General features: G+C 40.3%; 1 protein-coding gene across 1 annotated transcript in view; it reads left to right on the top strand.

The window, feature by feature from the left end:
• Positions 1-13,875, top strand: part of LOC120534622 (zinc finger protein 729-like) — a 109,077-nt gene that overhangs the window by 26,957 nt on the left and 68,245 nt on the right. The window contains exon 4 of the mRNA XM_039762211.1: positions 266-403. Coding sequence (XP_039618145.1) covers positions 266-403 — 138 coding nt within the window. The remainder of the gene's footprint in view (positions 1-265; positions 404-13,875) is intronic.

Raw genomic sequence — 13,875 nt, 5'->3', positions numbered from 1 at the left:
GAGAAAAAAAAAGGTTCCACTGTATTGTGCGCGTGTCTCTCGCGCACTCTCTCAACCTCTCGTGCAACTCGGTAGCTCTCGTGCTCTACTTCTCTCGCGCACTAACTCCATCTCTCTCGCGCATTTTCGCTCGACTTTTGTCCAGTTTGCTGCTTCATACGCGTGGTCATGGTCAGTGGTAGCAGTTTAAACAGAGGAGCTCGACAAACCTCCAGCATCATTTAAAAAAAAAAAGTTTTAATCAATAATGTAACTTTCCCTGCAGCGTCAATATGCAGCACCAACAGGAGCAGACACATCTCCTCCTCAAAAGAAGTCAGCAATGGCGGAGCTTTTTGGCGAGACCTTTGCACAGAAGGACATGGTCAGCAAGGCTTTTGCTGACACCATCAAAGAGGAGGTGGTATCCTATCTTAGTCTCATCAGACCAGAGAATCTTATTTCTCACCATCTCAGCGTCCTTCAGGTGTCTTTTAGCAAACTCCGATAGAACTTTGTGGCCTTAATTCTAAGCGGTATGTGTGGAGACAACCAGGCACTGCTCATCACTTGTCCAATACAGTCCCCACAGTGAAGCATGGCGGTGGCAGCATCATGCTGTGGGGGTGTTTTTCAGCTGCAGGGACAGGACGACTGGTTGCAATCGAGGGAAAGATGAATGCGGCCAAGTACAGGAATATCCTGTTCAAAAACCTTCTCCAGAGTGCTAAGGACCTCAGACTGGGCCGAAGGTTTACTTTCCAACAAGACAATGACCCTAAGCACACAGCTAAAATAATGAAGGAGTGGCTTCACAACAACTCTGTGACTGTTCTTGAATGGCCCAGCCAGAGCCCTGACTTAAACCCAATTGAGCATCATTGGAGAGACCTAAAAATGGCTGTCCACCAACGTTTACCATCCAACCTGACAGAACTGGAGAGGATCTGCAAGGAGGAATGGTAGAGGATCCCCAAATCCAGGTGTGAAAAACTTGTTGCATCTTTCCCAAGAAGACTCATGGCTGTATTGGCTCAAAAGGGTGCTTCTACTAAATACTGAGCAAAGGGTCTGAATACTTAGGACCATGTGATATTTCAGTTTTTCATTTTTAATAAATCTGCAACAATTTTAAAAATTCTTTTATTTGTCTGTCAATATGGGGTGCTGTGTGTACATTAATGAGGAAAAAAAATAATTTAAATGATTTTAGCAAATGGCTGCAATATAACAAAGAGTGAAAAATTGAAGGGGGTCTGAATACTTTCCAGAGTGGAAATACTTTACTGAGTGGAATGAGTCTTGAGTTGAATGTTTTTTTAATGGGCAAAAAATACTTAACTAAATAAATGGAGAGTTAAATAAATTTGTCTTTTTTTTTTTTTTTGCTGATCTGAAAATTGATCCGATCCGTGACTTAAAACCGTGATCCGAACTGAACCGTGAGTTTTTTGATCCGTTGCACCACTAGTAGGAACAGTAGAGATCAATCCGACAGACACTCGGGCCTAACCGTCTTTACACAGAACTCCAAGCCTGAGAGACACCCGGTGTAAACGTCAAAGATATTGATGAGTAACTTTGGAGAAAAGCGAGAAAATAACGTGTGGAAATACTTTAATTTCAGCGCAGATGATAATAAAAGCAAATGTTGAGTGCGAGAAGAAGAAAAAGAGTGCAGGTTTTTAGTTAGTGGGAAGAATACTAGAAATCTGAGGGCTCTTTTAGCTCAACATCATCCAACAATTTTAAGTGCATTAGATGAGGAGAACAAGACTAAGCCTGAGAAGAGAAAGAGAGATGGTAAGCATTGGTCTTGGAGTTTCAGTGCAGGACCAGCTGGATCAGCACTTAGTGGAAGTCCAGCACTTCCCTGGTACCAGGCTACGGTGGCCGAGAAGCGCCAGTGGCCAGGGACCTCACCCGTGCACCTGGATCACAGACGTTCGTTGAGCGAATATTTTCACTTTGTGGCTATGTGCGCATTGGACGTCATGGCAACATGAACAACTCTCTCCTTGTTTAAAGCTTTTACAGCAACGTGTCTGCACAGACTGGTTTCTTGGGCTGAAACATTTGATCTTGCTGACTGTACTCATTGGTCCACTTCATCTGTCTGATCATTGATAGTCAAGCTGTGTTTAACGGCATTATGAATTGAGAGTGTATTTTGTTTACTGAAACATAACTTCCATTGAAATATGTGAAGGTCGGTGTTTGTAGTCTTGCTTCAGAACAAAATATTAGTACAATTTTAGTTTTATGTAAAAAGGCCAGAACTAAACAAAATAAACACTACAATTTTAAATACAGACATACAAGAAAAAAAAATTAGAACAATATAATGGCTTTTTCCTTACACCTCTCCTGAGATTTGCAGGTTAAGTTAACGTTCAACTCTAAATTGGATTTGTGTGCATGATGTATGGACACTACAATGGACTAATTCCTGCATTGTGGCTGATGCTGCCGGGGTTGGACCCACCCCAGAATTGAATTAAAATCTGGCACAGTTAAGTTATGCAAAATGGAAAAACAAGCCAACATCATTGACCTGTACTAAAGCTTTGTTACAAATCAGGATTTTCCATTTGCTAGGCAGCAAATCAGTTTAATACAAATTAATGGTCAGACCCCCGTGACCCTGTAGTTAGGATACAGTGGGTTGGATAGTGGATGGATGGCTGGACAGATTAATGGTTCCAATGGGGCAGTTTGGTTTGTCAGCAGGATTACTGCAAAAGACTGAGGTTAAAAACATGGCAAAAAAAACTCCACCATTAAACAGGTTAGGGCGGCACGGTGGCGCAGTGGTAGCGCTGCTGCCTCGCAGTTAGGAGACCTGGGTTCACTTCCCGGGTCCTCCCTGCGTGGAGTTTGCATGTTCTCCCCGTGTCTGTGTGGGTTCTCTCCGGTTTCCTCCCACAGTCCAAAGACATGCAGGTTAGGTGCATTGGCGATTCTAAAATTGGCCCTAGTGTGTGCTTGATGTGTGGGTGTGTTTGTGTGTGTCCTGCAGTGGGTTGGCACCCTGCCCAGGATTGGTTCCTGCCTTGTGCCCTGTGTTGGCTGGGATTGGCTCCAGCAGACCCCCGTGACCCTGTGTTTGGATTCAACAGGTTGGAAAATGAATGGATGGATTAAACAGGTTCGTGCACTTAAAAATCAATAAAATGCTAACATAAAATTTATGGTATGATATTATGGGAACATAATATTTATGGTATAATATCAGATTCTATGTACAAGTTAAACCAACAAGAAAATTCGACCAATGATTGACAAGAGTGACTATCCTTAACCATCAGAAACTTGATCCTGTTACCTGATTTTTATGTTATACAAGCCAGACAAAAATCACTTCACAATTATAGTACATTTGGAAATTCAAAGCTTTTTTTTTTCACATATCAAGGTAAATGACACAAAACAGAAATATTTTGCAACTTCCAGTAAAATAAAAAACAAATTTCAAATTGGTAGTCATGGTCCAGAACTCATACTGGTGAATTGCAGAGATGTTTCTAATTTGATTTGACACACAAAAACTCAGATTTCTATGGTCACCCCTTAGGATTACCCATGGTATTCCCATTCCTTATACACACTCACACACATACACATACATACAGTTAGGTCCATAAATATTTGGACAGAGACAACTTTTTTCTAGTTTTGGTTGTTCTGTACATTACCACAATGAATTTTAAATGAAACAACTCAGATGCAGTTGAAGTGCAGACTTTCAGCTGTAATTCAGTGGGGTGAACAAAACGATTGCATAAAAACGTGAACATTTTTGGACAATTGACTCAAAGGCTATTTCATGGGCAGGTGTGGGAAGTCCGCCATTATGTCATTATTGTTGTGTTAAAAAATGCTTTAGTGGCCTCACATTTTTATGCAATCGTTTTGTTCAACCCACTGAATTAAAGCTGAAAGTCTGCACTTCAATTGCATCTCAGTTGTTTCATTTAAAATTCATTGTGGTAATGTACAGAACAACCAAAATTAGAAAAAACTTGTCTCTGTCCAAATATTGATGGACCTAACTGTACATTCATGCATAGTTGTATATACTGTACACATATGCTCACAGACAGAAAGAGACAAAGAAAGAGAGACAGAGAGAGAGAAGCTTCACAGCCCTGGATTTGGTGATTTCCTGCCGTTGTTCTCCTCCGCAGATCTTCTCAAACTCAGTCAGGGTGATTGGAGACTCTCAGTGGTCAGCTATTTTCAGGCCACTCCAGAGATGTTTGAATGGGTTTAAGTCTGGGATTGGCTCAGCCACTCAAACATTCTCAAGAGTTGTTTCTAAGCCACTCCTGTGTCATCTTCACCTTGTGCTTAGGGGGTCATTATCCTGTTGGAGGTGAACCTTCATCCCAGTCCAATGTCCAGAGAGCTCTGAAGTAGGTTTTCCAAAAAGGATATTTTTGTACTATGCACTGATCTGCTTCTCCTCAACGCTGACTAGTCTATCAGTCGCAGACACTGAAAAAGCAACCAAACAGCATGATGTTGCATCCAGCATGCCTCACCATTGGAACGGTGCTGAGCCCACCGGCTTTCTTCCAGATGTGATGCTTGGAAATGAGGCCTGACAGTTCAATCTTGGTTTCATCAGACCAGAGAATCTTGTTTCTCATTTTTTGTAAACTCCAAGCAGACTTTTACATGTTAACATAAAGACCAGGATATTGGAGCGCTGCGGTGATAACTTGTCCATCTGAAAGTTTCTCCCATTTTCACACAGGTTCTCTGGAGCTGAGCCAGAGTGAGCATTGGGTTCTTGATCACCTCTCTTACCAAGGCCTTTCTACCTCAATTGTTCAATTTAGTTAGACAGCCAGCTCTAGGAAGAGTTGTAGTCGTTCCAAACATCTTCTGTTTATGAATTATAAAGGACACTGTACTTCTGAGATACTTCAATGCGGAAGAACTTTTTGCAGCCTTCCCAAATCTGTGCTTCAAGTAGTGTGGTAGACAGCAAACTTTAGGGATTTTCAAAACTCGACTTGATGTCATTTTGAAAGAATTAAGTAGATAAAACTGGCAAGCTTTGTAGGGCTGAATTCCCTGTTCTTATGAAAAAAAATTTCTAACGTTTTACAGTTTTTCTCGATTGGTTTGCCTCATTTCTTGAAACCGAGATGACATTCTCAAAATAACATGGACAGATCTCCAAACCACCTTGCAAATGTTCACAACAGAATGGCATTTCTCATTGATTTCATCAAATTGCAAATGCCTTAGTACATGTCTCAAGTGTCTCAGTGCATCTTTGCAAATGGTTAAGTACAAGTAGCCTGCAGTTAGCACAATAAGCCCACATTTAGCACATTTTCCAAATAAATAGATCTTGCTGATCTAAACTGATTAGTTGATTCTCAGTCTAATGGTTGTTCTCTCCAAAACATGTCAGCATGATTTCATCGTGTAAGTCATCATATGCACAATAGTCTGTTCAATTGTCAAAATTAGTCAAGAACATAATACCATGAACACCATATATGAATTTCTTGGAACATTTGATAAATTCATGACAGTAATTGACAATCAGGTGAAATTAGAACTTGACCAACGAAGGAGGAGTTTCCCACATCTCAGATGACCAACCAAACAGTTTGTTTAGTTACCTGACAGGTGCTGTCTATTGTTGTGAATGCTGCCAAACGTGTATATATAGAGCTTGGCTAGGGCCAGTACCATTTGAACATGGAGGTACCTCACCAAGTAAATCAAGAAGGGCAACCTCCTGCTCGAGGAAGAAGAGGAGGAGGAGGAGGAGGAAGAGGAAGAAGAAGAAGAGGAGGAGGAGGAGTGAGGATGCGTGGTGGTGGAATAGGGGGAAGAGGCCGAGGAGCACGAAGACACCATGCTGTCCCGGATGAGATTCGGGCCACAATTGTAGACCATGTGGTTAACCATCGCCTGACAATGGCAGAGGCTGGGGCCCCAGTGCAGCCTAATGTGCCTCGCTCTACTGTCTCCTCCATCATCCAAACCTTTCGCAGGGAAAACAGGTATGTACTCAGTCAATGATGGAGTCATTACAGTATACAGTACTGTGCATACTGTAAAGCAAGACATGTATAAACTCTTCATTCCGTGTGTGTGTGTGTAGGCCTACAGTACTGTAATATATTACCTCAATGTGATGTTGCAATATGATGTTACAGTACAGTAACTCATTCTGTAACAAATACGGCATACATTACAATTGTCATACAGTGTTGTCCTTTGACTTCTACGTCTAGGATTGGACGACAACCTCACATGGGTGGCAGAAGAAAACTTCTCAATGAACAACAAGAACAAGAGATCTGTAACATGGTGATTGCAAATAATGCTCTCACTTTGAGACAGATCCGTGATGCAATCCTTCAAGACAATGCCATATTCCAAAATGTCAACTCTATCAGCATCTCCACAATAGACCGGGTATTGAAGAAGCATCAGATGACCATGAAGCAGATTTACAGGGTACCATTTGAGAGGAATTCTGACAGAGTGAAAGAGCTGCGGTACCAGTATGTGCATGTAAGTCAGTTATTGGTTGTCTATTATAGTAACATTACAGTAAGCAGTGGTTCCCAATTTGTTTGGTTTTCAGTATCCTCTTTACCTTTAGAATCCAGCTTTATCTGACTACAGCATTTTGCCTAAAACTGCAACAGTGTTTCTCCCTCTTTGTGTCAAATACTCCCTGCAGTGCCTCTGCATAGGCCTGTACCCCAGGTTTGGAACCACTGGAGTAGTGGCCAGTAGCAGGCTATATTGAACTTGTGGAGGAGAACATAGAACAATCCCATGTAATTTTCTATTTCTGTTGTGTATGACTCCTCTATATGACTGATTTGATTTTTTTTACTCTATTGTAGAGAATAATGGCATTGGAAGGGAATGAAACATCTCACATCCTTGTATTTGTCGATGAGGCTGGTTTCAACCTGGCCAAGGGCCGCAGACGTGGCGTAACATCATTGGTCAGCGGCCACGGTGGATGTCCCAGGCCAGCGAGGGGCAATTTAACAATGTGTGCTGCCATATCTGAGAATGGTGTGGCCACACACATCCCCAGTTTAGGCCCATATAACACTCAAAAGCTCCTCATTTTCTTGGACCGTCTTTATACACATCTGGTCCCAGAAAATGAGAGAGGTCTCGAAGGGCCTCACCTACCACACTATGTGATCGTGTGGGACAATGTAAATTTCCACCGTGGGCGCTCATCAGGGCCTGGTTCACCACCCATCCAAGGATGCTCATGGAGCTACTACCACCATACTCTCCTTTCCTTAATCCCATTGAGGAATTTTTTTCCGCTTGGAGGTGGAAAGTCTATGAACATCAGGCTCAAGACCAGAGATCCCTGCTCCATGCAATGGATGCTGCATGTGAGGACATTACAGGGGATCAGTGTAGGGGATGGTTGAGACATTGCGCGTTTCTTCCCTCGCTGCATCGCAAGGGAAAATATCCGCTGCGATGTGGATGAGAATCTATGGCCAAACAGAGTGGATGGCCAGGAGGATGAGGATGGTGGCCAGGAGAGGGACGGTGACGACAACAACCAGTGAAAGTTACCTTAGTTGTGAAACTTTATTTACTGTAAGCCCTACTGTAGGCTAGATATAATTTTTCTTGTTTTTTGTTTGTGTTTATATTTCGTACATGTACAGAATACTGTATACATTTTATGTACTCTAATGTATGGAAGTTACTTTATGTGTGTCAATAAAAATGATTACAATTTCCTTGGAAGTAGGAGTGCAGTGTGTCTGATGTCAAACTTTGGAGGCTGCTCTTACTGTAAAATCCTTTTTTCAGTTTTATACATAATTGTATTCTGTTGGCTAGACCTCTGCCATAGTGACAAAACATCTAGGCATTTTGACTTGCAGTGCTTACACGATGCCAAAGGGACGATGCATTTTGGGGGTACTAACTATTTAAATGGGAAAGGAATTTAGTTTTGACACATGGGTAAACTATTTTGGGAGAGATACGAGCTTTTGCAGGTGATCCATGGTGTTGTGCTAAACCATCCAGGTTATTTTGGAAAAACGCACTAAGTGAATGCAAATGAGCCAACGCAATTGAGAAAGATCTTTGACATTTTGATGGTACTGACTCTTTATATGGGAAAGGAATCTATTTTGAAGCATGTATGAACAGTTTTGGGAAAGATATGACCTTTTGCTAGTGAGCTGTAATGTTGCGCAGAACTGTAAGACTGTTTGGCCAAATGATCTTATAGTTTTAAGAATGTAATTTCTGTTTCAAAAAATGAGCCAAACCAATCGAGAAAAACTGTAATATTTTCAGGCTGCATAATGCACTATTGAGACGGCAGTGGGGCAGCACACAGCAAACATGACAGCGACACTTGAAGGAGGGCAGCCAAGTGCCTCTGGGGCTAAAAGGCATGTCCTACTGTGAAAGGTGCAGACAGTTAAACCTCTTTAGTCTTGAACAGAGGAGCCTTCGTGAGGACTGAATTCAGGCCTTTAACATTCTCAAAAGCACCAATGAAGAATCCAGCAGAATTACTTTATTAAGTAACTAGCCGTGCCTCGCGGCTCCGCCCGCGTATTAGTGAAAAAAGGCAGTGAGGAAGGCCCGAGCGGCTCTCTCCTCCTGATGTCGCCCTTCTCCCTCCCCTCGGCCCACAGCCTCTGTCTCAGATTAGCACGAATATATCGCTCCTGCAAGTGAACTATGATTCTTAGCATGATGAGAGAAGTCGCAAAATCAACCAGAATGTTCAAGCAAATTATAGCAAAAAACTCGATGGATGGATAAATCCGTCAAGTAGTTCTCTTGTTCGCTAGCTAAGCAGAGGTAAGGTTACACGCCGAGGCAAGCGCGTGAGTGAGGAGGACCCCGCCTGCCCCCTTACCCTTGGCCCGCGGCGTCTCTCTCAGATTCGCCCAAATAAATCGGTACCACAAGCAAACTATGATTCTTAGCATGATAAGAGAAGCTGCAAAATCAACCGTAATGTTCAAGCAAATTCTAGAAAAAAAACTTGATCTAAATCTGTTAAGTAGTTCTCTTGTGAAAAGTGGACCGACATACAAACTTTGGATTTCAGATAGATAGATAGATAGATAGATAGATAGATAGATAGATAGATAGATAGATAGATAGATAGATAGATAGATAGATAAAGTCACTATATAATAAATAGAAAGACACCATTAGATAGATAGATAGATAGATAGATAGATAGATAGATAGATAGATAGATAGATAGATAGATAGATAGATAGAAGAAAGGCACTATATAATAAATATAAAGACACAGATAGATAGATAGATAGATAGATAGATAGATAGATAGATAGATAGATAGATAGATAGATAGATAGATAGAGAAAGGCACTATATAATAAATAGAAAGACACCAGTAGATAGATAGATAGATAGATAGATAGATAGATAGATAGATAGATAGATAGATAGATAGATAGATAGATAGATAGATAGATAAAGTCACTATATAATAAATAGAAAGACACTATTAGATAGATAGATAGATAGATAGATAGATAGATAGATAGATAGATAGATAGATAGATAGATAGATAGATAGATAGATAGATAGATAGATAGATAGATAGAGAAAGGCACTATATAATAAATAGAAAGACACTAGTAGATAGATAGATAGATAGATAGATAGATAGATAGATAGATAGATAGATAGATAAGGCACTATATAATAAATAGAAAGACACCAGTAGATAGATAGATAGATAGATAGATAGATAGATAGATAGATAGATAGATAGATAGATAGATAGATAGATAGATAGATAGATAGATAGATAGATAGATAGATAGATCATATCCTCAAGGACACTGGTGGAAATAACAGGGAAGTGCATTTAAGACCAAAGCCAGGAATCACTTCTTCATGAACAGAGTCGCAAGAATTTGAAAGAAACTACTGTGTCTCGTAGTTCAAACAGAATCCTTGGCAACCTTTAAAAAGCATCAGGAGACGATACTGGGGTAGCTCTCCACACAAGCTGAATGGGCTGAATGGCCTTATCTTGTTTGTCAAGCTTCTGAAGTAATGTTCAGACCACTTATATTGGTCATGGTCTACCAAACAACTACTTTAAGAATTAGAATTTGGATGTAAAATACTCAGTATATACAGGGGGTCCTCGGGTATGACACAGTTCTGTTCCTACAACAGTGATGTAACCCGAATTGTGGTGTAAGTCGAGACACACCCTAGCCTAAGTCACTTATCTATCCTAACACATTTGCAAAATCATAATCTAGTACATAAAAACACAACTAAGCCTCAGAAAAAGGAAAAGGACATAAATATACTGTACTGTACACTGTACTATAGTAACAGAAAAAATGAGTGTAAAAAAAATCCTTACCTTTACTCCTTCTCACATCTCAATTTTTTTTTATGGGAGTGAGTGTTGTAAACTCAAAACGTTGTATGTCGAGACGTTGTAACCCGAGGACCCCCTGTAAATGGATTTACTGTTTATAAATATTTGTGTGTATAGTAAATGATGTTTCACTTTTATGTTTAGGAATGATGCTTTTTTTTCTGAGTATCTTTGAAACTATTATGTAGTCTTCTGGGTTGCTAGAAATGCACTTAGAAAGGCACTTAACAAGAATAATTTGAATTGAACTGAATGATACTCATTGTATTTCTATAGCTCAGTCTCTTCAAAAGTCCAGGCTAGTGACATTGTCTGTCAAAACCGGTGTTTCCCAAACTCGGTCCTGGTGGACCCCCTTGCCGCTGCAGGTTTTTGTTCCAACCCGATTCCTAATCAGTGACAACAGCTGATGACACTGAGCTCATTTAATTAGCTGGGTTTTTTTTTTTTTTCTTTTATTCGACATTCAGAAAAGCTTAGCAGTATTAGCAGTAAATATTTCTGCTTTTGCTATAATACTTAATTCTCTTTTGTTGATTTCATTATATTTTGCCCTTTCTCTGTGCAGTTTTTCCCCCTTCGTTGTATCTTATCAATGACAATTTAAAATGAGCAGAGCAGACACCCAGGCAAACAACACTGAATAATCAAAGGCTGCAACTACTTTAGCATCAGACCCACTATTAAGTAAATAATGGATTAATTAAACAATTAGAAGACCTAGAAAAGTAGAATGAAAATCAAGATGAAAATATTGTTAAAAAGAAAAAAAAAATACATTATTCCTGTATAACTGCTTGGTACATTTTAATATTTTTGTTTTTTTAGCAAACTTAGTTTTCTAATTTCTATACTGTTCCCTAAACACAGAATTTGGGAAATATCAGTTCACTTAATTAGCCCAGGAGTCCAATTAGAAACAGAATCTGGTTGGAACAAAAACCTGCAGCCACAGGGGTCCACCAGGACCGAGTTTGGGAAACACTGGTCTAAACGCTTACCCTAGAAAATCCCCTGTATATCATCTTCCTGATAAAATGTTTGGTTTCCTCTTCTTTACACTTAGTTTGGTTATCAACTCTTAACACTGTTGTCTTATTTTCAAGTTTGGTAATTTGAAGGATATCAGATCAGGTCTAAGCTCACTTATGTGGTCCTGGCTCATTAATGTAATCCTTGCATGGCTGCCACTGCTCTTCTTGTTGCCTCCACACATGGGGTTTGAAGACACTCACATTAGCAAAGTGACAAACTCTTACACCTAAGTGGAGAATTAGTTCTTTCAGGCAAGTGCTTCTGAATCACTGACACATCTGATACTATTAAGTAGATTGAAAGTAATCCATATTTCATGCTATCACCATGTAAAGTTTTCCATATTTAACTAAGATACTGGGCAGTATAGCAATTCAGTGGTCAATGCTGCTGCCTCACAGATCCAGCATCCTGTGTTTGAATCCCATCATATTGTCGTTTACCTCCCACTTCTCCAAAAGAAAGACTAATTGGCCAATCCAACTTGTGTGTGTGTGAGAAAGTGGGCCCTGTGATGCCCTGGCACACCGCCCAAGGCTGTTTGCTGCCTTGTGCTTAGTGCTGCACCGTTAAGTTTCTGTCCCTGCACTCCTCAATTAGATTTTGTGGACTTGATAAAGTTACCTTAATTATGGAAACTGCATCATTGTAAATATCAACAAAGTCAATTTAAATATCTTTATCTATTATATGCCACCACCCATAAACGACTTGCCTGGGGAATCTCCTCTGACCCTAATTGTCACTTTTGTTCCATGAGCACCCCAGGTACATTTGTGCATTCATTTTGGCACTGTCCTTCTGTATTCAGTTTTTACTCTGGTATGACTGATTTTCTTACTTCTGTTATTCCCATTAACACCCCCTTGCACCCCACTTTATTTATCTGTTATCTACCAGACAATTTGCACTAGGGACTACTGCTGCTAAAGTTGCTAATTCCATTTCCCCCTGGAAGTCTTTTTATTTTTTAATTTGATTATTTTAAAAATTGTTAATGGTGAGGATCAATGGGGCATCTGGCTCTTGTATTGATAAATGGGCCAATACAGTACAGCCGACCAGGCCTGGGTTCCCCTGCTCCTAGCTGCAGTCCCTAGTGCTCTTTTTGTTATTTTTCTCAATTTGAATGCAGCCAGGTTAGATTATGGCCACCATGCATGAGATAATATTTTAATTATTATTATTACTTATCATTTGACTGATGCCATTACCCAAAGCAACCTACAACATTTGCCATACAACTGGCAACATTTCCTTTGTTTTTCCAATTGGCTGTTAGGCAGGTGGTCAGGTGAAGTGACTTACTCATTGTTAAACTGTGTCAGCACTGGGATTTGAACCCACAACAACCTCAGGGTTTACATCCTTAACCACTACACCCCCAAAACAGCTTATGTTTGAGCTTTGGATTTCAATAAAAAATAATTTTAAAAAATGCAGTTGCACTCATCGGCATATGAGTAATGTGACGGACCAACAATTTCATGGAAGTTTTAGTCATAGATGTTTGAGTTTTATTGTTAAACTGTGCTCTCCTTGTATAATATTCCAAGTAGTCTGTTTGTAGCACATGGAGCAGTTTCTCACCCATGAAGGTAACCGTTTATTTAGTGAGAAGTCAAGCCAAATGACCCCTTTTATTGGCTAACTAAAAATATTACAATATGCAAGCTTTCGAGGCAACTCAGGCCCCTTCTTCAGGCAAGATGTAATTGAGAAACTGGAATTCCCCTTGTTTATATACACACCAGGACAGATGCAACATTGGAAAACCATACTTCAACGCTATTGAGGTTGCTTATTTAACAGTTTTTCTTTACACGAGTGGGGTCAGATTCAGGGTTGCATTACTCATAGAACAGCTTAAATTGTGTATGGTGGATTTATACTTTTTAACGTGTTCTTTCTGTATCCACTACGCATATTTGTTTTACAGGCTATTGTTCACTTTCTGACAGACTGCTATTTGAATTTGTAAATCATTGCAGTTCCTATGGGAGACTTTTGTTTTGACACACCGTATTGGTAAGAAGACCGGAAGTCGTTCGTATGCACCTCTAGTTTCGCACGGCACCAGAGCGATCCGAATGGTAGAGTCGTGACTCGTGAGTGCCGGTCGGAGCTGCAAATCCTGGAAAGGTAAAGACGTGCGACCTCAAGCAGCGTAATGCAGAGAGAAAACGAGACGTGAAACGGCTCGACAACAACTACCTCCCTCGCTCTTGTTTTATTGTGTAGGGTTCGGCTCCGCTTTTGCGGATTTGTGTCATTTGGTGTCGCGTGCGCCCGCTAGTTTCGAATGGCTTTGTGTCAGTGTGCGCGGCAGGATTTTAGTTAGTGGCGGAGTCGGGGCAAAAAAGAAGCAACACTCGTTTTTCATTTTTGGATTACTAATTTAGATATTTTATCACCCAGGATTTTACGTAAA

Source organism: Polypterus senegalus, chromosome 8, assembly GCF_016835505.1.
Source record: "Polypterus senegalus isolate Bchr_013 chromosome 8, ASM1683550v1, whole genome shotgun sequence".
Taxonomy (NCBI): Eukaryota; Metazoa; Chordata; class Cladistia; order Polypteriformes; family Polypteridae; genus Polypterus; species Polypterus senegalus.
The sequence above is the reverse complement of the archived record's forward strand: the minus strand, read 5'-3'. Positions and strand labels throughout refer to the sequence as shown.